The 25,570-nt window shown below is 33.8% G+C and overlaps 1 protein-coding gene and 2 pseudogenes across 1 annotated transcript; 1 reads left to right on the top strand and 2 right to left on the bottom strand.

Moving 5' to 3' along the window:
- Window positions 1–869: 869 nt before the first annotated feature.
- Window positions 870–6,219, top strand: LOC120142264 (annotated as a pseudogene).
- A 227-nt stretch (window positions 6,220–6,446) lies between these two features.
- LOC120142263 lies at window positions 6,447–7,474 on the bottom strand. Its single transcript, XM_039157010.1, has 3 exons — window positions 7,222–7,474; window positions 6,930–7,112; window positions 6,447–6,819 (listed from the first exon to the last, which is right to left on the bottom strand). Exons 1-3 carry the CDS (start codon window positions 7,444–7,446, stop codon window positions 6,661–6,663), a joined length of 567 nt encoding a protein of 188 aa, XP_039012941.1. The 5' UTR covers window positions 7,447–7,474; the 3' UTR covers window positions 6,447–6,660.
- Window positions 7,475–8,617: 1,143 nt separating this feature from the next.
- On the bottom strand, window positions 8,618–9,570 carry LOC120142262 (annotated as a pseudogene).
- Between the last annotated feature and the right edge of the window lie 16,000 nt (window positions 9,571–25,570).

Consider the following 25,570-nt stretch of genomic DNA (forward strand, 5'->3'; position numbering starts at 1 on the left):
TCTCATTTTATCAGTAGACTCTGCCTATTTCTTTCTCAACGACATTCTCCAGCTCTTATCACAAACAATTCCACGTCTTCGTAATGGGTAAGCTTCACCAAGACATGCTCTTTTGTTTAACTTTTCTTTTAAGAAACGAATTTTCAGTTATTTCCCTAATCTAATATCTTATTAAACTTTTTTTTCTTCTTATTGATGCTTTTCTTTGCTTAGGTATATCTTTATTCTGTTTTCTGATTTACTTTATAATTATTGTGTTATGTCTCCATATATTCGAAAATAATATTTTTTACTGTCTATTGAGCGTTGCAATTTTTAAAATTCTTTAAACTTTCAAAAGATATTCTCTAAAATACTACTTTCTTCGAATAATTGAATCCCTTGGCGTGACCTATTGCAAGCTCATGTGATTTGTGATATATTATTTAATAATTAGATTTAATTAGCCGGTCAACCTCCATGTAATTATCATGATTCTTACGCTGACATCAATGTTAAATGTCATTATAAAATTTCTCAGATAAGATTGAAGATGATTTTATATGTTTCTTTCGTTCTCTTTTTCTCTAGAAAAGAAATTCTCTATCATCTCAAATGAAGCACCTGTTGTAAAAACAATAATTATGACTCTTCGTTTAAATTTAAAAAAGTGAATCATTTGATACCATCGTATTACCAGCAACAAATATCATAGTTAATATTGAAAATCGATATCAATTTTTTCTATATCCACGATCAAGAATTACATATTCCGTTAATCTCTCATAATTTCTTTTTAAAAATTACAAAAATCAATTTACAAAAACTTATAAAAAAATAAAACAAAATGACTAATATTTCAAATTTTAGAGAATAAAGTGACGGAATTTATAATTTATTAATATTAAATTTCCCTCGTATTTGTTAATTTTCTCCCTGCCGCTTTTTTATACTTTCCATCTTGCCAAACACTAGATCTAACCAATTCCCACCCCAAAAAAAATTCCTTTTCCCCACAATTCCGTTACTTATCTCCTTGACTTTCCTTAAGAAGACCTAAACAAACCCAAAATTCTGTAATTTTATTAAAATTTAATTTAAGTTTTTGTTTATGATGTCGGGTTCTCAAGAGCAGTTAAACCAATCAATGCACCTGCAAAATCAAAAGCCGCTAAAACCACAGCTACCTTTCTCTGTAAAGCCATCGTTTATGGCTCCTGGAGGAGATTATCACCGCTTTGCTACGACTGAGTCTCGCCGCGTCGCCGATCAAGAACCCGATGTCATCGTGGTCAAATCTCATATAGTTTATTTTCTCCTCTATTTCAAATTTCGTGATTTAATGCTTTGTTTAATGGGTTGTTGATCATGAGATTTAGTTGAGATCTAATGTATGGAGTAAATTTTATGATTTTTTTATCTTTAGTTGCTGGAATTAGAATTATTGGAGGGGAAAAAAACTTTTGTTTTTAATTGATGGGTATTCCCTGTGGGTTTTTTATTTTGGGAAGTTTGGCAGGTTTTGACGAAATTGGTTTATTGTTGGGTTAGTTACTGTCTTGTATTGGTATTATGCTTAATTTGAATAAATAGGGTTTTATTAAAAAAAAAAGATGAAGTCGGGAAATTTATTAAAGGATCTAAGAATAAAAACAAGGCCAAAGCATAAAGTAAACATGAAAATAAAACATAATGGCAAAATATGCTGCTACATCAACTTCTAATGTAAATTCTCAAGTGTTACTGCTGGAAGTTCAAGTCAATGCCATGGCTTATTCAGAGTTTTTTGTTATTTGAATTATCTGTCTTTCGGCTACTGGTTCTGGAAATGATGTTAGCCGGCAGTAGAATTAAGCACAAACTTGTCTAGTCTTGAGTGTTTTTAATAGTGCAGCAGTATGTAATGCAGCTTCTTGCTAACCCAGTTTGAGCAGAAGTGAAGATTTTCCACTTGGGCAAATAACAGCCCACTTTAACCTGTGATGATATCATTTATTTGTCTATTTTCTTTACGAATCTATAATGCTGATTGGGATCGATGGCATTGTGAGTAGTAAAAGTTCTTGAAGTTTGGTTGTTTAATAAAAGATCATTTCTCCAGTGGTAAGTTTTTTAGCATGTGATAATTTCTTGTCAAGCTAGTTTGACATTTTTCTTTTTCTTTTTGATTAAGTGTACTTTACTTTCTTATATAAATTTACTAACTTTGTCCCGAGCAACATGAGCTGTATAATTGTCTTAAAGTTTAAGTAATGTAGTTTGCTAGACTAAAATACAAGGTTATATTGCTTTAATTGACTTGCAATTAATTTTCATCCCTTGTGGCCATTGGTTTTGTTTGTTTTGATGATCACTATAGATTCTTATTGGTGTTAGTTATTTATTAACAAAACCTCCTGGTCATCATGATAATTTTCAAATGTAGATGATTGTTGTTTCCATTAGAAGGTTGAATGCCTCAGAACATTGATCTCAAAAACTGTCTACTGTAATTGGTTGAAAGATACTCTTTTATCCCCTTCTTCGCTTATCTTACTTTATTTAGATAACTGCTTTTAAGGTTGATTATTTCAGTTAATGCAAATACAGTATTCCTTTCTTGGTGCATAGTTCTGCTGCTTGTAAATATACTTCCTCCATATATTTTCCAGCCAACTTACTTTTATATTCTGATATGAGTTTTTCTCTTGAATGGAGCCTGAAGTTTCTTTCTTGATTTAATTTTGTCCCCAAAAATTTATGTCCTATCTTTCTAATTGCAATGTGAAAATATTGTGTCATATTAGTTAAAGAGGAAGAGTAATGTAGCAGATTAAGAAGTTGAGTCTGGTGACTGGGCAAGGCCTCCAGGGCACACTGAGGTGGTTGGCAGCCCCCTCCAAACACCTTTATCGGGAAAAGGGGGAAAGGCTCAAAAAACATCAAGGCTTACAGAAAACAGTAAATCTGGTCCTCAGACTCCTTCAAATCTTGGTAAGTAGTATTGTATGCAAGTTATATGGTCAGCATGATGTCGTTGATTCTTCGATGTACCTCTTATTTAGTGACAGGTCATTGTAAATCCAAAAAAAATTTACTTCCAAAACCATTACTTTTTGACCTAGTTCTACTGATTAGGAATAAAAGTTGATGTAGATAATGATGAACTTCTGAAGGTTGCAGGTTCTCCTGGCAATAATGTCACTCCTGGAGGTCCTTGCCGTTATGATAGTTCCTTAGGTATTTATTTTTCTTCTTCTTCAAAATGATTCTAAAAGTTAATTGGCTAATTATTGTTGGCATTGTTTCGAATTTCTTGTGGAATTGAGAGAGTGAATCGTAATAATGTTCTCTAAATTTAACTCAGGGCTTTTGACAAGGACGTTCATCAACTTGGTTAAACAAGCTGAAGATGGTATTCTTGATTTAAATAAAGCTGCTGGTACCTTGGAGGTACCTGTTTCATTTGGCCAAACAATCCGGTCATACAATTCTATTTCTTGATGGTTTTCTATTTCTAAAGGTGCAAAAGAGAAGGATATATGACATTACCAATGTTCTTGAAGGAATTGGTCTCATAGAAAAGAAAATCAAGAACAGAATTCAGTGGAAGTATGAGCTACATCTTTTATTCTCAAAATCTTTTCAGCTCTGATTGATTTTCTGCTTAAGAAAACACTCAATTCTTTTATTCAAATCAGGGGGCTTGATGTTTCAAGGCCTGACGAAGTTGATGAGAATGTTGCCACTATGCAGGTATGCTTTTTATAATTGTAGACAAATTGTTAATCGAGGTGCAGATCCATTTATGGATTAAGCTTCAGCTGTTATGATTTGTTATTTAGTGTTTGTACTTGATAGAAAATTTATCTAGTTTTACTGCCTTTTTGTCCTAATCAGGCGCATGTACATGTAATAATAGTTAATTTTGTGCTTCTCTCTGGTTTATTTTATTGCAGTTTTTGACTGTGTTAAATCCAACATCAGTTGTAGTTCCATCTCAAATGATGAAAGTGTCGTTCTGTTGAAATTTGGTAAAGACTATATATTCATTTATGGTAAAACCAATCTAATGTATAAGTTTGGATCCTTCAGTGCCTCCTTAAGCTACTGGGAATGTCCTTTATAGCTTTTCAGATGTAGAGTTCTTTTAAAAGCCTCGACATCTTTTCGACCTTTGTCTTTCTTGGCCTCTAATTTCAGCTTGGAAGGTACCGGCCTGTTAATTGAATGTTCTAAGCATAAATGATGATACTCTGATAAGTTCAGCTAAGTTTTATTGTTAATAAGTACAATACAAGGAAATGATGGATCAATGTTTTTTCTTTTTATCATCAGCCAAGTTTGTAATGAAAACTTCATAATGGTAACATTTGTAGGCAGAGATTGAGAACCTTTGTTTTGAGGAACACAGATTAGATGAAAAATCAGGTTAAGCTGCTATGATCTCCTTCTATGTCTCAGTTCAATCCATTTCATTCTCTGGATAGCTGTTTATATTTCTTTGAATTATACAGAGAAATGCAAGAAAGATTGAAGTACCTCAGTGAAGATGAAAATGATCAAAAGTGAATCTTCAGTTCCCACTCAAGATTTTAATTCTTTTACGCTTTTTTCCGTAATCTCATCAACTTAAATCATTTCATCTTTTCCCATATCAGGTGTCTTTTTGTGACTGAGTAAGATATCAAGAGCTTCCTCTGCTTCCAGGTTTGTTCAGTGCTCAAAAACTATATATATTAATGATTTTGGTTCGGTAATTGTGAAGTCATCTAGCATTGCTAAAGCTGGGGATGCTTTCTTCTTTCTGTTGTTAAATTCCCTTGTTTAGAATGAAACACTAATAGCTATTAAAGCTCCACATGGAACCACTCTGGAAGACCCTGATCCTGATGAGGTAATCTCAAAAGCTTGAAGAATCCAACATGTGTTTTATGTTTTCATGGTCAATCTTAATAGCAACGTTTTACTTAATAGCAGGTTGTTGACTATCCCCAAAGGAGGTACAGCATTGTCCTTAGAAGCTCAATGGGTTCTATAGATGTTTACCTTGTCAGGTACCACTGCTTCTTGTTGTTTAAAAGATGACATCGTAACATTTATTTTTCTTTTTTCTGGCATGGAAAATGCTTTGTGCTAAAGAAAAATGTCCATCCAAGCATTAAAACGGTCAACTTTCTTGATGATTCCTCTCTGTCTCTCTCTGATATTTATAATCAATTTGAGGAGAAATTTGAAGAGATACAAGGAGTGGATCCACCTTCAAACTTTCCCTCAACTTCAGGCTCGAATGAGAATCCAGCAACAAGAACGGTGCCAGAGGAGAGCAGAGGGAAGGAGATTGAAATGAAGAGGCAAGACGCTATTAAAATGTGCTCAGATCTTAATTCCTCACAGGACTTTGTGACGGGGATCATGAAAATCGTTCCCTCTGATATTGACGTAAGTCAACTCTTTAATGTTGAAAGCAAAGATTGATTGATTTCCATTTCAATATACTCTGCTGATGAAGTTTTTATTCATTTGCTCTTCAAATTATTCGATAAATAGTACTCATTTCCTGATTTATTTTGCAGAGTGATGCTGATTATTGGCTATTATCAGATCCTAGTGTTAGCATCACCGACATTTGGCGGACTGAATGTATCCTCTTCTGTTATTTGTTCAGATTAATGCTAATTTTTCCTCTTTCTTATTGTTTTTATTCCATGACTCTTGACTATAGCTTTGATCTAGTGGAACGAGTTTGATGCACTAAACGAGGACTGTGTCATGGCTACTGTTAGATCACCATGTCCCCAAACACCTCCATCAAATGCAACTGAAGTGCCATTTGCTACCTCAACCAGAAAGTGAAAGGCATGTTTGCATATGTGAAAATTAAGTTTCCTCAGCTGGTTTTATGTTGAGAGCATTTCTGATACTTTGGACATTGGCGTTAAGGTTCGCAAAAGTTGGCTACTTAAAGACCCTCAGAGGAGGAACTAACGAACAGGAAGTAGGTATCACAATCACTGTACCGGCGAGTAATAAAAAATGATCCGCGTGTTCTTGGTAGTAATAAGGTCATATTTTATACAAGTCTCTGTATATTACTCCATTCTCTCTTGCTTTTATGGCATCAACCAGATCCTCTTGTCACATTGACTAGCATAGCTCATATAGACATCATGAGGTGACAAACAACTGATCTGCTGTACCTTGTTTTTACTGTATTGAGAAAATTTTGATGAAATAAAAATGTAATAAGTTTTCAGTGCATAGCAAGCTTATTTTTGAGAACATTTTACCAGAAACAGGAAAGCTGATGCTGGCTGCAATGCATTGTATCACATAATACCTTAGATTCATACTGTCTTAGATCAGAATCCGATGACTGATAAATTAAAAGGATTGGGTTCCTTGATCTGTTTATCATTTGCAGAACTTGTAGATTGCTACTTTGATGTGATATGTCCCGTATGCTGGATTTGTATATAGGTTGGACCTTTTACATGATAACAGTCTTATATCGTATTTTCATCGAATCAATGTTGTTCTTGCAATTAACCCGATTGCAAGCACACTGAAATCAACCTAAATCATTTTGGAGCTTCAAGAAAAACTCTTAAATCTCCAAGGGAAACAACCAAAGAGAAGACATGTTTTACTTGTAGACTAAATATTATGAGACTGGCATTGAATTTGGTAGTACCACACATCTCACTGATCTTTTTCAACCTTCTTTCCTATCCAACTCGCGACAATAGGAGTGAGAGCCACAGTTGGAGGAAACCTAATAGGAGATGCAGCTTTGTGGGCAGCATATGCTAAAGCAAAGGTCCCGACTTTCTCTCCGGTTGCATCGGTTGAGATTCCCACCTGAAAATTCCATCTAATGGTAAGTCCTCTGAAACCTTCCATTCCATCATCAGAAGTTATGAAATGAAGCATCAAGGGAAATTTGCAACCCAGACATAATTTTGTTTTACCTTTTGCAGCAATGCTTGAACATCAACACCTGCATTGATGAGTGCATAACAAAGGGAGAAGGATATCAAGGAGAGAGTAATAGAGGTTGCCAAGTAGGCTCCTCCATATTTGGCTAGAAGCTCTTTTGCTTTATCCCCCTTTGATTTCTTTTCTCCCCCTTCTTCTTCCTTTGAGCTGAATATCTTAAGGTGAAATTCAAAAAAAAAAAATACACATGAATCACAGACAGAAGTTAGCTTCTAATTCCAAAAAGAAAAAGAAAAAGAAAACATCTTAAGGTGAAATGCGTACCTTCCATAACCCAACTTCAAGGCCGTACTTCTTTGTAACTTCATCCACAGATGATGAAGAAGGGGTTTTAATCTCTTCAGCTTTTTCTTTGATAGCTTTGATTTTAAAGCTCTTGAGGTTGGGTTTGACGGAAGTTGTAGCAAAGGAGGGAAGCTTGGAGTGATATTGGGCATTGAATAAAGAAGTGGAAGAGAGAGGAGTAAGTGTTGGGACCGTTATCGCCATTGTTGTTTAGCTTACCTTACAGAAAAAAAGAGAAAAATCAGAAAAAGGGGCGTTTAGATATTTAATGACAATAGTGGCCCTCTAGTTTTTCTCTGGTTGGTGATAAATCCAGGAAAGCTTCTGAAATTGAGGCCAAATTTCAACGTACGTGTCTTCATTTCCCTTCACTATTTCTCAAGGTTAGGGCACCACCCACGCTACCTTTGCATTATTATTTTTTCCAGAAACAAACTCCCAGGGTTAACTTTTGGATTTTTATCTCGAGGAGCTACTCCAATGCTTTTTGGAGCTGAATTCTCGGTGTCATCACCGTGTTATTGTCTACTCTTTCACGGAGGCCCGGAATCAGTTTTTTTTTTAAAAAAAATTAAGCAAAGGAATATTATATTCTCAAGATAAATATTGATATTTAAATTTATATAAATATTTTTAATTATTTGGTCAATTAATAAATATCAAAATTTCACGAAATAACTTGTCTCAGTGGTTAAAGAAATCATTGTTATTTTTAGAGATCATGAGTTCGAGCATGAGTGACTGATTGAGTGTTCATTGTCAAATGTTTGAGGGGATTATAAAATAGTATCTGTTCAAAAACAATTAATCAATGCAGACATAATTATTCGAACATAGGATTTTTAAAGAAAATAATATTTCCTTTTATCAGTACGACCACTCGATAAGTTCGATATTAATTAATGTACATATGCATTATGTTAAACACAATCGAATTATTATCTTTACATTTAATACATTTTATTTGAAAAGGCCACCTTAAAAAGATAATATCTAATGATGTATATAATTGCACATAAAAACAATGTTCATGTAAAATTTTGACAATTATACATAAAAAAGGTACTAAAAATATGTTTGAATGAGTACTAAAAGAAAGATGGATAGAAGTATCTAAAAAAGAGTACTAAAACTTTGGACGAAATTCGACATAAAAAGATAGAAATAGTCTAAGAATGTGTTTGAACGAGTCATTTTGCATGTGATTTTCATTCCTTTAAATGTTTCAAAGTCTATGTACTTCTCGTACATTTGAAATCCCGTTTGACTATTTTCAAGAAATGCAAAATCAATTATTAACAATTCAAATTCTATTGTTAAATGTGAGTTGTAGGAATTGCGGAGTGTTTGGACAAAGTAAAGAATTGAACGGATGTTGGAATAACCAATTCTCGGGCTAATTCCCAACTATATCAATGAATTAATTTAATTAACTTCCAATCCATACAATACACCAGCATGAACTTCCGGTCCATCTTTCAGAAAAAAACACCTCCCTCATTTTCTGAAACGCATGCCATGTCAGCAAGGAATCTGAGCCGGCCTGGTGACATTTCCCAACCGCCCGGTTCACATTCAAGGTCTTGGCCACCCTATCCAACCCTCCGTACAAGCTTTGGCAAAATCTCATCATGTGCTTCAGGTCATAAACTCTGCTCCCGAATAACACCCTCACAACCTTCAGAAACTCGTTTAAGCCGCCGGGCAGGTCGCGGCGCGTCAAGATTTTAACCAAGTACCCGAAATCGTACGCGCTGTGAAATGTCACCCAACTCACCGACTCATTACAAACCAGTCCGGACGACATCATCAACTCGGCGAATCGAACCGAGTCGATCCCCTCCTTCTTGTTCTTCTCGAAATCAATCCCTTGCTTCCTCAATAGGGCGATGGAATCAGGCGCGTGAGAGTCACGATCTACGTCAAAGTCGCTGAAATTGAATTCCCAGATGAACCGCTCGTCGCTGGAACCCAGGTCGGGTAAATTACCCGAAGAATCGGTGAGAGTGAGACCCACTTGGATCAAGTTCAAAGCATCGACGTTGGATTTGAGGATCTTGTAATGATCGGAAGGACGAAACTGGGAGTTGTAAGGCCGGATCGGATCCACTTTCGGCCGGAAAACAATACCCGGGAATTCAGTATCCATGGAAATGAAAGGGTACTCATCGATAACTTGACTGATCAACTCGAACTCCGCTTCTAGATTATCCGACCAAACCTCCCTTATCTTAACATGTCTCGACACCCTGTCTGAATCATCGAACACCATGGTCTGAAGAAAAAAGAAAAATCGGATCTTGTGTTTTCTAATGGGAGATTTTTTTTTTTTTTTTTGCTGGTAGAAAACAGAGAGTGAGGGTGGGTTATATATTGAGTGAGGGGGACGTGGTCAAAGTGAAAGAGGGGACCAGTTTCCAATTGGGAAAGAGGTTGGAGGAGACGTGGGCTCAGCGTGGAAAAAACAATGAATGTAGACCTGGGTGGCTCTATAATCTTCATTTCTTCTACAAATGGCGGCTGCCTCTTTTGCAGTTTCTTATTTAATGACAACTGGTTGGTTGGATGAGAACGGTTTAATCAGGGTCTACTCAAGACAGGTAAGAATATCCATTAAAATTTTAAAATTATCATTTATTTTAAATATTTTATACATATTTAATACTCATAATATGTTTTTTTATATAAAATTTTTATAAATTCATCCCTTCTAAATTTATCTTATTAATATAAAAATTTTCGTCGGACTCTGAGTTTAACGTTTTCCTAATTTTGGGCTCTGTTCGTTTCGTTTCATTAGGGTGTCTAAATTCAATTGGAGACTACTTTCGATGTACCTGACTCGGACTTGAGTGACGGTTTCCGAAACTTTGTCATTTTGTGTGAATTACTGAATTGAGCGTCTAATATCAATTGAATTTTATATTATTTTTTCTTTTATAATCTTTTAAGTGTTCCTTTTTTAATATTTTTAGTATGATATTGTATGTATTTCGAAAACTTGTAATATATTCACAGTATACATTTATTTGATTAATAAATTTTATATTTTAATTCAAGAATATTAGTGAATTCAAAGAAATGGTATTTTAGTCATGGTTTAAAGATTATATTTTGATTTTTTATTAAGAATAGTTGTCAGTATTGCTTTAAGAGTTGTTTGGTTTACGGAAAAGATCATTATCAAGAGAATAATATTTTACGAAATTGTATTTTCATATTTAATTCGCGGAAAAGATCATTATCAGGTAAAAATTATTACTAATAGAGCACTTTTTGGTTAAAATGTTGGATATGTTATTACTTCCAAATTCTTAGGTAATGAACAATTCCCACAACTTTAGACACAAATATATCTGAAATAATGAATTCTTTTCATATAAATCATTCTAAATTTTTATTCTTCGAACTTTACTCAAAAATATAAACTTAATAATAATAATAACAATAATAATATACAAATAGTTTATTTAGTAAAATATTAATAAATTTGAGTAGGTAAAATTATTTTATATTTTTAATATTTAGTGTATTAATCATTTTATAATTTTATGAGGGAAAATGTTATTATTAAAAAAATAATTATTTAAAATAATATCTAATTGCGAGTTATTAAAAAAATAGATCTTATACATTAAAAATTATATATTTATTTACTCAAGACCGCAATAATATTTTAAATATTATATTATACTTTATATAAATAAATATGATATTTATAAAAATTATTTAAAACTATAAGTTTGATATACTAATTATATGTTAAATTTATTTTTTCTTTTTTTTAAGTTGTCTTTCCGGTTCCAAGGCTTCGCTTTGATTAATCCGGACCGACCCGCGTCGCACACCTAGTTTTGGTGGGTGAATCTCCCAACAAGATTTTCTATATACACAAGGACTCGAGCTTGAGACATTGCTTAAGCAATATAAAACTACTTACCACTTGAATCAACCCTTGTTGGTTGTATTTTTTTTCTTTAAACATGTATAGTGTAACAATTAAAATATTTTTATAAATTTTTATTCAAATATTTATGATTTAATGTTAAATTTGAACTTGTTAAAACAAACATATATCACAAGGAAAATTTACATCTAAGTAATCTTATATTCCTACTAAATAAGCCAAACAATGTAATACAACATTCTCAAAGTAATGTTACATTCCAATAATCTTACTCCCAAAAGTAATCTTACATCCTAAGAACCAAACGTCTATTAGGGTAAAATGTAGTTTTAGTATTATTTAAAAAAGTATGAAAAGAAAAATATATCAGTATAATTAAGTTTATTATAATTTAAAACTATAAGTATTTATTTTATTTTTCTAATTAAATTAATACATGATTAACTATTAAAATTAAATTTATAAGAGGTTTAAAGTAATAGAGAGATAAAAATACGTTAATATTAAACTAAAATAAGTTTTAGTCAGACTTATTCAAACATTCCTATGACTAAGAAAATATGCACGTGATTAAATATTAGATTATTTAGACGTAATTTAAAATTTGGATTGTAAATGTCAAAAATGAAGTAGCTTCTAAGTAATAAAAAAGTATTTTTGGAGCTATAATCTTCTAGATGCCTTAGACTAATGATGAGTTAATGATAGGCAAATTGTGACTCCACCCTATTTTCAACGGATTTATTGGGCTCCTTCTCCTTGTTGACTCCGAAACTTCTTCTAAATTTCCTTCCAGAAATTAAGGATAATCTACACATTTAATATTTATATCTGTTTTGATATCTAATTTTTATTTTGTTTCAAAACAATACATAACTATTGGTGTGGCATTTTTATTTTTATTTCAATGATAATGTGGTATTATCGTATGGTGACACGTCAACATCATTATTAAGTATCTATCAGCGAGGTACCAAAATGAAACTTAAACTAAACATTACATATGATTTTGAAACGAAATAAAGGTCGGGTACCAAAACATAACAAAAGTAATAATTTAGATACAATGCGTAACTTATCCAAAATTAAAATATGAAGATGTAGGAATGATATCAAGGGACAGTCGTCTCCTTAAAAAATTTATAAGTTCACATCTCTTAAAGCTTTATTAGCTATATTCATATACATCATCTCAAAATTGGAATGTCAGTTAATTCTTAAGTCTTAGTTAAATTTTAGTGTTAAAATTTTTTTAATGTTTTTTTTTAAACTAAGATTAATGATTTTAGAGATTCATTAATTGATCGGGAGGTCAAATATATTCATATCATCTCACTTTGTGTGTGGGTTTGAATCTCAATATTTACCTTGAAAATATAATACCTCTTTATTTAATTAAAAAAAATTAATGATTTTATTTTCTAACTTGCAGGTTTAAGGAAGATGAAAATCTATTGAAAACTCAATCATGAAGAAGATGTAATGTTATAGAGTTTAAATGGGTCAAAATATATATATAAAAAAACCTAGAATATGTGTCTAACTCAATCAGTCCAAACATATACAGAAAATTCACATTCGAAAACCTTTCAAAACATTTTAAGATATCTAATGGATAATATTATTTGGATAGAAAATAATTCATAGCTTATCATGATTATTTATTTATTTATCATTACAAATTAGATCATATTTCTATCTTTTATCTTTATGACTCTCTCTATCTACTTTAGTTCAATTTTAGATTTTTTTTTTGTTTATAAACAGTCTCCTATTCTTTGTATTCAACCCACAACTCAATTTAATATAACTATTTTTCTTTAAAAAATTATTTAAGAGATTTTTTTTCTCAAGATTTTCATTTTCTTCTGTTTTTCGTGCAAGTGCTGAAAATGCACAACAACAAAATATTTGACATTCTTGTCCACTTTTACCCCCAAGAATCAAGTCCCAATTTTAAGTAGGATAAAGTACACAAATGATCCCATGACTATAGAATATTATTTTGTTGAGTCTCTAAACTATTAAAAGTTATAAAATGATCCCCCAATTATAGGGAGTTGCTTTGTTGAATCCCTCGACTATTAAAAGTTACAAAATTGTCATCCAACATTCATTATGCTCCAAACTCGTCATTTTTTGTTAAAAAAATAATGAAAGTATGAGTTGGACGTAAACATATTAATTGAGATATAATAAAATATGATATCATAATCTCAAATGACTATCATATGATCATATCTCAATCAACATGTTAATGCCCAACTCAGACGATCATTAATTTTTTAACGAAAAAAGAGGAGTTCGGAATATAATAAATAGACGGATGGTCATTTTTTCTAACTTTTAATAGTCAAAGGACCATGATAACAAAGTAATTCCCTATAGTCAGAGCACCATTTTATAATTTTTAATAGCGAGGGGCTCAATAAAATATATCCTATAGTCAGGGGACCATTCATATATTTTATCCTTTTAAATATCGAAGTTTAAATTTATTTAATTAATATCAAATTGATAAAGTATATAAATATTAGAGACGACAACTATTATATTATGTCGCATCATCTCCTTCATTGAATATTTAACCGTCAGTGATCAAAATTTAAAAAAATCATAATATTAATGACCAATTATTAATCTAACAAAAAATCTTCTTTATAATTTGAAAAATATCATTTAAAATGGTTAAATGTTCTTGCGTGCAAAGCAGCTACCTATCTGTATCATATGATTTTAAATGTTTTAAACTTTTAATTAATTCTTTGAAAACCAAAACAAAAGGGGGAAACGCAATCTTCCCTTTTATTTTTCTTACAGGAAATCAAACCAGACAACATCTCAATACGAAAAAAAGCAAAGATGGTGTAATTGGAACACAACTTCAAACATTCAGACGAAACTAAAACCAAACAAACAAACCCCGAAAAAGAAAAAAAGGAAAGCCTTTTTATAGAGAACCACGTCAGAAGTTTGTTACATGACAAAAAGAAAGGGAAGAAAGAAAGAACAATCCTAGGACGTTCTTGTTCATTTAGTTGTCTTCTTAGTATTTTCTTCCTTAAGGAAATCAAGCAACACGGTGCTCTTGCATCGAGGGCACTTGGGATCCACCTCCGATAACATAACATACATTAAGAATCGAGGGCATCCCGCCAGCATCATCGGGTATTGCACCATCGTCGTCGATTCGTCGGGCTCCGACGACACGCAAGAGCTCTCCGCTGTCATTTCGCAGGAGGAAACCGACGTGTTCGGCGATCCGACTTGTTGGGTTGCCGCCGTTGGTGGCGATGAGTTCAGCGTCAATTCCAGCTGTGGACTGTTCGCTCTTCGACTCATTGTTTTCGATATATAATAATATTTCACCTGTTCTATCAAAACGGATTAAACAGACAGCGAAAGGAAGAACAAAAAGTGAAGAAAAAGAAGTATAATTCACCTGGGGAAATGAGTTAGAAGGCCTCCACTATCAAGTGGAAGTGTTTGGGAACCGAGAAAAAAAAAACAGATAAAATTGATCAGTCTGGGTTTCTCCGGCAGATTGATTTTGGACGACTTTTGGTCTTTATATATCCAAGGATTTTGAGGGTGGGAAGAGAAATTGTGGGGATTTCTATTTCCTTTGATAGTAATAAATAAGGGGTAGGCAAGGAGGGTAAGGACAATTAGGGTGGAAAAACAAGTTGGAATTCAATAATGGATAAATTAGAAAGGTTGAAGATGGTACATATCTCCCAGTTTATGAATTCATATTATTTTAGTATATTTTATAAAAGTTATTTCATTTGTATAATTAAAGACATAAATTACACCTTATCACCTAAATATATACTACAATTCGAAAAATTTCAGTTATCTATTTTAATTCATCCAACATTCATAAATTTGTGGAAAATTTAAAAAAAAATATATATATATTATGATCTTATCCCTTACTAATATAAGATAGGACAATTTTCCCAATAAATCACCGGTGATCGGTATATTTACCGATCTAAAATCGATCAGATTATATTTCCCGATCTAACACCCGTAGCAGTAAAGCGAGCCCCCTGAACTGCGCTATACGCTGATTTAGCGCCACGTGGGTATAGCGCGTTCCATGCCCCGCGATATACGGTGATCTAGCGCCACGTAAGTATAGCGCGGCCCCTGATCTGCGCTATACCTGAGTATCTGACACGTGGAGTATAGCGCGGTGCAGGGGGCGCGCTATACCCCTAAATACCCATCCCTTCACGTCTCTATCCTCCCTATAAATACCCAAATTCTCAATCACTTTTATCATACCAAATTCTCTCAAATTCTCTAAATTTCTCTCAAATACTCTATTTTTTAAGTTATATTTTATAATATTTTTACTATTATGTAATATTTATTTAATATTTTACTAATATAATTCTTTTGCAGATATATAATGGAAGGCAGTCTACTTCGCTCGGATGGAAATCATATATCTCTACACTTTGCTGATACAGTAACATTTTAACGTTTTAATTTAATTTAAATTATTAGTAATATTTAGTTGATTTATTTAATGCATGATTATTAGATTAAGAATTAAATATCTCGACACTTTGCTGATACGGTAACATTTTAACGTTTTAATTTAATTTAAATTATTAGTAATAATTAGTTGATTTATTTAATGCATGATTATTAGATTAAGAATTAAATATCTCGACACTTTGCTGATACGGTAACATTTTAACGTTTTAATTTAATTTAAATTATTAGTAATAATTAGTTGATTTATTTAATGCATGATTATTAGAGTAAGAATTAATTTTTGTAATTATTTATTTTTAGGAGAAGGACCGTGTATTAGATCCTTTTATTAGGAATCTTAAGTTAGTGATACCCAGCCGTGTCTTGCCGTATTTAGTAGAGGATGGATTCGGTTACATAGGTAGATATCAGGGTCACTGTAAGATAGAGCCAGACCTGATTTCTACCTTAGTAGAGTGGTGGAGGCCGGAGACCCACACATTCCATCTTCCGTGCGGAGAGTGCACGATCACGCTTGAGGATGTTTCTATGCACCTGGGGCTTTCGGTGGATGGAGATGTGATATCGGGGATGGCTCCCAGTTCATGGACTACTTTGTGTCGGGATAGGACGTGTCCCGGAAAATTTTATCGGAGGTAGGATACCGTTAAATTGGTTAGATGCCAATTTTTGGGAGTTGAGCGCAGACGCCTCTGAGGATGAGGTTAAGATGTATGCACGGGCATGCATACTGCAGTTGATTGGAGGGTTGTTGATGCCGGACAAATCGCGTAACCTAGTTCACTGCATGTGGTTGCGACATCTTAGCGACTTTCGTCTCGTCAGATCATTTAGTTGGGGATCGACAGTTTTGGCTTTGCTGTACAGGGAGATGTGTGGAGCCACTGACAACAGACGTAATGCTATCGGCGGAGTCTCCTGCTGCTGCAGTCTTGGGCATGGTATCGATTGCCCTTTTTATGTCCTGTTGTGAAGAACCCATTCGTATTTCCACTACTTTTGAGGTAATTATAAAACTGATTTTGTATATTAATAATTTTGTACAGCGTATAACAAATTTTTTTCCTTAAATAGGTGGTCTACTGATAGGAAAAATCATCAGGAGCTACCTGATGATTTAGAAAAAATTAGGGTGCTAATCGATCAGAAGGCTGGCACACATGTATGAATTTTAATGTTTAAAAATCGATTTTAGATTATAGTTATATAATTAAATTATTATTTTGATAAAAATTATATATTATTTGTTTTAGTTTGAATGTGTGCCATATTCTATTGATGATGTGAGGGCGGTGATCCCACCTGAGTTGAGGGGTCCATCAGATGTTTGGATGGCGATGGTCCCTCTGATCTGTTATACGACCGTCGAGTGGCACTCTACTGATCGCGTGCTCCGGCAGTTTGGTTGTTTTCAACCAATTCCGGAAGCACCTCGCAATATGGACGAGTTGCATAGCTTAGATAGACGCGACAAGACAGATACGGATTGGCTGGTGAGGCGTCATGGGTGGGTCGTGTTGTGGGAGGATCGACATCGGCACCTTCCCCGTAGAGAACCCATTTTTTATGACCTCTTGATGTATGCTGAGGATTATTATGAGTGGTTAAACAGTAACGGGAAACCGTTTATACTTCTCGAGGATGCACGAGGGCAGACCTTTCCACGATGTCGACAGAGACGTTCACCGACACAGCACCATCGTCCCCCGACTCGTGGATGGAGAGTAGGTGCTTCCGGTTCATCCTCAGCTGCACCAGCAGGACCTTCCCAACAGCCACCTCAGACATATATGATGCCGCCATCGCCTTTCTATTACCAGATGCCGCCGCCGCCGCCTTCACCTGGTTTTATGACCCCGCCACCGCCACCGTCATAGATGACCCCTCCTGGAAGCTATTATGGGTCTATGTTTGTAGATCCGACTTGGGGTTCATATGCTGGATATTTGGCAGGTTCAGCCTCATCACCCATGGATGTAGCACATACACCTCCTGTACAGTTTTCACACTCAGCGATGTCTGGGTTTTCCCAGTTTTCCAGTTTTCGTAGGCCGGTGGGATAGTCAGTCATACACCTCCAGGGTCCTTATTCTATGGATGTGCTTCATCGTCATCAGCTCCTCATCAACCTAATGTACCTGCTCAGGAAGACGACGACGATGACGATGATGACGACGACGGCAACGACGACGATGACAGCGAGGAGTCAGAACCAGTGATACGAAGAAATCCTCCTCGAGACCGACAGCCACCGCCCTGTTGAACACATTCGCGACGCAGGCATCAATAGATTTTTTTTATTATATTTGTATTTACTTTATTTTGTTTAATTGTAATTTTTTATTATTTCTCATTTAATACTTACTTTATTTTATTAAATTTGTTGGACTTTTTTTTTAATATATTTCAGTTAATTTTATTTATTACCATTTAATATCCGTTATTGTAATTTGGTTATCATTTACCATTTAATTCTTATTGTATGTTTGTTGTATTTAAATACCAAATTGTTATTAGTTTGATAAAATTTAATGATTGTGTTCGTTTTTTTAATCTTCATCAGCGATTATCGAATGACATTAACTTGAAGTAAATGCAAATAAAAATACAAGAATTATTATTTGATAAACAAATACATCATTTCCTCATCAATTGTTACTTGATGACAACAGAAGTGGACATGTTTTTCTAGTGTGTCCTGGGTTTCTACAATGGCCACATCTTCTGTCTTGTCTAGATCTTTCTCGAATATCCATATCGCAATGAATTCGATTGGATTTTGGACGACTACGCTCCCTCAATAAACTCGGATTTGGTACAATCGGAAGCCAATCTTGAACCTCATCAGGGTCTTTGTCATTACCTATAGAGGAAACTTAAATTCGTATAACTTAAAAACTTTATATAGTAGGTATACGGGATCCACAAAATGGTTATAGTCTTGACGTGTATGCGAGCAAACTGCTATCACATGAGAGCATGGATACTTCAGAGCTTGAAAAAACTCGCAGTCGCACGTTCTGTCCCTTAGATTTACTCTTAACGACACAACTTCAATCCCTTGAAGAGGTCGCGGCAACTCTGTGACACGAAACATTTCATGCCTTCTTTAGAAGCTTGTTACAGACATTCCATTTGATGCAACAATTTTTTTCTGTAGATCTGCAACTAATCTAGGGTGATAGACATGACCGCCTTGCATCCAGGTTTGAGCTTGTCCCCCGAGCTTCGCAAAAAGCGCCCCCAAACAAAAATATATAGTTTTTACCAAAACCGCTACAGGTAAGTGACGTGCACCCTTTAAGGTTGAATTGATTGCCTCAACCAAGTTGGTCGTCATGTGTCCATATCGATATCCACCATCATATGCGTTCGTCCACATTTCTTTATCGATGAGGCTGATGTAATCGTATCATTCCTCGTTCTTCGCCCGTAAATCTTGAAGCATTGATTCTAACGTTCGAGGAAGTAGTTCGTAACCTGATCAAAAAATGTATAACTTACTAACTTGCTTTCTTTGCAAAATTAAAATGATCAAAAAATGTATAACTTACTAACTTGCTTTCACTTACCAATGCGCACAATTAATTGACGCTCATCATTCTTCTTGTACCTTCCATGATAGTTCGCAGCAATGTGTCGGAGACAATACCTATGTTGGACAAAGGGTGGTTGCCATATTGGACCCAAAGACTCCATTGCTGCTTTGATCCCAGCTCCGCGATCTGAAATGACATAGATTTTTTCCCTCGTGATAACATGTGCACGTAAATTTCGGAGGAAAAAAACCCAAGAATCTGTATCTTCTCCTTCGATAAGAGCAAAAGCAACTGGAAGAATATTGCGATTGCTATCTTGGACAACTGCCAATAATAAAACTTGCTTGTATTTTCCATACAAGAAAGTCCCGTCGATCTGGACCACATGCTTGCAGTATTTGGCAGCATTAACGCACTGTGGGTAACTCCAAAAAACCCGGTAGAATTGGCATCGATCGCGAAGAACTCGATCATTATGGTATGCATAGGAGGTTTCGAAGTCCACAATTATCCCAGGATTCAACGTCCGCACCAGCCTAAACCAACCTGGAAGTTCGTTGTAAGATGCATCCCATTCGCCATGAAGTTTGACAATGGCATTTTGTTTTGCCAACCAAGCTTTTTTATAGGAGACGGTGTACCCATACTGCGATTGTATAGCTGAAATCAACACTGCAACATCAATATGAGAGCTTGCTTTTACCATGGGCATGATGGCTTGGCATATCACTTCAGAGTCCAAGTTGGCATGATCTTGGTTGACCCCTCCAGCACAATATGTGTGAGGACCGTTGTATACTGTTAGTTCCCATATGTTGTTTTTCCTCTTCATTTTCGATACACGAACCATCCAATTGCATCCGTTTTCGCGTCGGGCACAGTAGCATACATATTTTTCGGTTGTCGATCGATTGACTCTGGACTGAACAGAATTACGGATATTGTAATTTTTGATAGCCATCATCGCTTCTTCTTTGCTTGAAAACTCCATGCCTAAAGATAACTCACCATTATTTATTGATGAGTAATGTCCATAGTCACCGAGATGAGGCATATCCGCAAATTTTGGCTCGTACATTGCACCATAATCAGCTTCATACATGTGTGCAGGAGGGTCAGTTTGTGCCACATTTCCTGTAACTTCATCATCATCGGAGTTGAATTGCGATGATTCTGGGTGAATGAATAGTCCAGTCTCAACACCATCCGCACCAGGCTCACGAAGCGGTTCTTCTGGTGGAGATGATGGTTCCTCCATGCTCTCCACATTTAGGTTGAAGAACCTACTACTACTTGCACGCCTTCCCCTTGAACTGAAAGGCATATCGACATTGAGATCAAAAAATCTCGCAGTCGAATGCCTCCCCCTAGAGCTTGAAGCCATCGTGTCAAATGGAAACTACACAGATGGTTGTTTCGATGGCATATCCATATGGTCAAAGAAATTTGCAGATGAATGCCTTCCCCTTGAACTGGACGCGGTGTTGCCATACGGATTGTTCGTGGACCCACCTCGGTACATATCGTAAGGAGTTGCAGATGAATGTCTCCCCATTATGGCATTAAAATTATTACACATTACTGTAGTCGGGCTGTCAACTTGATCAACTTGTTCAGCCAGCCCATAGTGTGAGCTTAAAGATTGACCCCGAACAACACGCACTTGAACAAAATGTGCATACATCTCAATAGCGGCGTCTGAATAATTACTTTGAGCTTCAACCATCATTTGAACATCATCATTGTTTGAAAGTTCGAACGCTGTATAAGTTAATGGCAACAATGATGTTGGAAATCTGTACTGCAACGACGACATTCTTCTGTTCCAACATGAATCTTCCTCGAAATCTTCGTTATCAGCTCCTCAAGAGTTATGTTTCTCTTGAATGATATTTTAAGATGCTCATTTGATACGAAAACAACGCCGTTTCATCTTCTCGAATTTCACCATCATAATAAACAATAGCTGAAAGTCGCGCAATTCTTTGAGTTTAAAAGTGCGGCAATATTATATCTGCAAAAAAATAACTTAAACAATCCTGATTAAATAAATTATATATGAACGAAAATAAAACACAAATTTTTTTACACATCAACGTAAATAATTTAAATAATATAATTTTATATTATTACCTGCACCGCAAAACTATTTCGACGTATGCTCCCGCTTTTCAATTTTACAAACATAAAAATTAATTAAAAATAATTAGTATAATATTTTTTTTCAAATAATGATAATAAACAATAAGTATAATTAAAAAATTATAACAAAATTACCTTATAACGAAAAATCGCACGAACTTCTAAATCAAATATAAGAAGATTGCCAGAATTATTACTCGTTGACGGAATTGTTGTATTAATTTATAAGAGAGGAGAGATGCGAGGAGATGTGAGGAGAGATGTGAGAACGGGAGGTATTTATAAACATATAAGGCGCGGTACATGTACCGCGTTATATGTAATTATTATATAGCTCGGATCAGGGACCGCGTTAAATATAATTTTGGTACGGCATATAATGCGCCCCCTGATTCGCGCTACACCCCTACGTGGCGTATAGCGCGGAGCAGGGGGCACGCTATACCCCACGTGTAACTCAGTCAGCGTATAGCGCGGTACAGGGGGCGCTATACTCCACGTGGTGCCAAATCAGCATATAGCGCGGTTCAGGGGGCACGCTTTACTGCTACGGGTGTTAGATCGGAAAATATAATCTGCCGGTATTAGATCAGTATATATACCGATCACCGGTGATTTTTAGGGAAAATCGCCATAAGATAGCTAAGAAAATAAATCTATCTTTTAATTTTAAAAAATATGTATGAAATCAATCTTGTATTAGATGTTTAGATATAATTATGTCTTTTAATTTGTCAAGAAAATAATTATTCTTTAATTGTATTTATGATTTCTTCTTATCCTATGTATTTTTCTTTTGATTTCTTTCCTTTTCACAATAAATACCAATTAAAAATATACTAATTATATATATTTCGTAAATTACATCATAATTTTTTTGAATAATAATTACATTATAATTAATACCTAATACTTTTCTTTTTTTATTCATCCCATGTTTGTCAGCGTATTCAAGTCAAATTTCCCAAGCTGCTCATCATCAGTCCAATTTCCAAAAAGGGGGAAATTTCGTAATTAATACATCTATATATCACATGATCTTTAACTTGCATTTGCAAAATAAAATAAAATAAAATTGACCAATTAGTTCTACATTCATCCATTTTGCTCCAAAAAAAGGCCTTATATATCTACAAACAATATTATTTAATATACTTCAAGTAAAGTTTTTTATAAGAATAATTTTTAGTAAATATAATAATTAAATTATCTAAATTAATTTCAGCTTTTTGTCTTCTTGTTTTCATCTAACTTAGTTGGGCAACCCAAATAATTAAATTACTTTATAAATAAATTAATAGACCCTGATTTATCACGATAACTTACCCAAACCTTTTGTTTTAGAATTTTTTTTATCTCGATATGAAATTTTAATCTTATTTTATTAAAAAAATAAAATATTTATTGATAAATGATAATTTGAGTTTGATTATATAAAATCAATTTGATAATCAAAAGGGATAAATTGTGGTAAAAAGTAAAGGATAAAGTACACAAATTATCATTAATATATATTGAAATAGAAATAATATCAAATTTAGTTCTCAACTTTTACCAAAATATCATTTTATCCTCTGTTCTATTTTTTGGAGCATTGTGTCTCCCAACATTTCATTTTAGGGCAAAAAAATCCCTAACATTTAATGAAATAATCACTTTGTCTCTTATTTTATCTGGGATATTTTAGCCCTCAACATTTCCTTCTAGGTTAAAAAGCATTAATCGCGAGTTAACTAATAGTTTTCATCTATAGAGGGAGTTTTTTTGCCCCAAAGTGAAACGTTGGGGTCAAAATACCTAAAAAAAAGAATAGAGGCCAAAATGCGTATTTTGATAAATATTGGGGGCTATTTTGGCATTATGCCATTGAAATAATCTTTTTAGCTATGGAAGTTTCAAAAGTTATAAAATGGTCATTACATTTTTCAAAAAACTTACAAAACTGTCATTAAATTTTATCAAACTATTATAAATTTATCATTAAATTTATAATTTTAATGTAAAATATTTCTTTAATTTATCACTATTTTATAACATACAATGACAATTTTATAATAGTTCCATAATTTTAATAATTATTTTATAATTTCTAACACTTTAATAATTATTTTATAACTTCTGGAACTTTAATAACAAAAAAATAATTTAATGATATATTTATGTAAATTTACTCAAAAATAAAATCTAAATGCAACAAGAAAGTAATGGGATGGTAGTTAACTTAGGTGGCGTATCTTCATTTTGTTTTGAACAATTTTCTGGTGATGAAATATTACGACTGCCAGTTTTTACAGGAAACGTTATTCTCAACAACTTTATTAATAGTTGCAATTTTTTAAGTTAAATTATTTATTTATTTATTTATCTTATTAATAAATTACTTTATCATATACGTTTATCTTATCTTTTATTTTATTTAATTATTATTTGATTAATTTGTGGCACCAAAATCAATAAATTTTTAATATCAAATATATAAAAAAGTACTTAATTTATTTCAGTTTAGATTTTATATTAATTATATTCGATTTTTATTAATATAGAATGTTTATAAGAAAGTTTTTATTCAGAATATTCTTAGTCAACTAACAAAGAACACACATGCACCTAATAGATGCAGTTGTTCGATCCTGAAACTTAAAAAATGATTTTTTTTTACCATTGAGTTACCTTAATCAGAGATAACAGTATATGTATGAAATGCAAAACAATCCTTCTTAAATACCAAAAGAGGTTTTAGTGGGATCTACCTTTGATATTCTTAATAGTTATCTGCCTCCTGCTTTCAATTCAACCTTGGAATTTCACTTAGGGGGTGTTTGGTTAAAGGATTGTGGGATTCTCATGGGATGGAAATTCCACATTCCCATGTTTGGTTGGCCGGGAATCTCATTCCCGATAATATTTTATTACCAATAATAGATTTTTTGGGTATATTACCGGGAATGTCATTACCTCACTTCCCTTAGGTATTGTAACATTACCGGCATTTTGGACTAAAATGCCCTTAAATTTTTTTTTTTTCAAAAATATCATTCTTCTGTCATTGAATAATAAAAATTCTACGAAGGTTAAATTATAAATTTATCCTTAAATTATTTTAGATTTACAAAAAAAAATCTATAATTAAAATTTTATATAAAGTTCAGGGGTTAAAATTTTTTTTACCCTTTCATTAAACCATTTTTATATTTTTAATTTTGTAAAAAAATTATATAAATATTATGAATTTAATTTTTTAAAGAAAATATATAAATATTTTACAATTTGTAATATTATACAAATATATAATAAGGACAATTTGGTCAAATACACATTCCAATAATTTTTTATTCCTTTAACCAAACACGGTAATCTTACATTCCTGCTAGGGATGGCAACACAACCCGAATCCGACGGGTTCCGACCCGACCCGATCGGGTCGGATTTTTAAAAAAAAATTTCGGGTTCGGGTCGGGTTTAGGGTAAAAAAAATCCGACCCGACCCGACCCGAAAAATATATATAATTTTATCTTATATATTTAGGGATAATTACAATAATATCCCTCCATATATAATTTTTTTCAATTAAGTCACTGTTTTCATTGAATTAAATTTTTTTTTATTTCGGGTCGGGTCGGGTGAAACATTAATTTTGTCGTGTCGGGTCGGGTCGGGTCACGGGTGGAGAACCCTTTTTTCTCGGGTCGGGTCGGGTGGCCCAAAAACCCGACCCGACCCATTGCCATCCCTAATTCCTGCTAAACCAACCAAACACAAAATACAACATTCACAGTAATCCTATTCCCTGGTAATCTTTTATTCCCACTGGTAATCTTACATTCTGTGAACCAAACGCACCCTTAATATTGTGGACCACACACCATTAAGGGTGTTCAGATCTAATCCGAACCAAAAAAATAACCGAAAATCGATCCAAAAAACCGATAACCGAAAAAAATCGAAACCGATTTGGTGTGTTTGGTTTTTTTTTACAAAACCGATCGGTTCGGTTCGGTTTGGACATCCAGAACCGATCCAAACCGAATCGAACCGATATTTAGTTATCTAGCAGAACGACATTGTTTGATGTTCTGACCAAAAACTAAAACCTAGCCCATTTTTCCCAATTTACTCCGCCTCTTCGCTCCATCGCATATCTTCTTCTCTCTTACACGCTACGCTACTGTTTCGCTTCCTCTTCTCTCTCTGTCTCTCTTATTTTCAGCAACGGTGCTCGAATCTTTT

The sequence above is a fragment of the Hibiscus syriacus genome, unplaced genomic scaffold, assembly GCF_006381635.1.
Source record: "Hibiscus syriacus cultivar Baekdansim isolate YM2019G1 unplaced genomic scaffold, ASM638163v2 tig00110819_pilon, whole genome shotgun sequence".
Lineage (NCBI taxonomy): Eukaryota > Viridiplantae > Streptophyta > Magnoliopsida > Malvales > Malvaceae > Hibiscus > Hibiscus syriacus.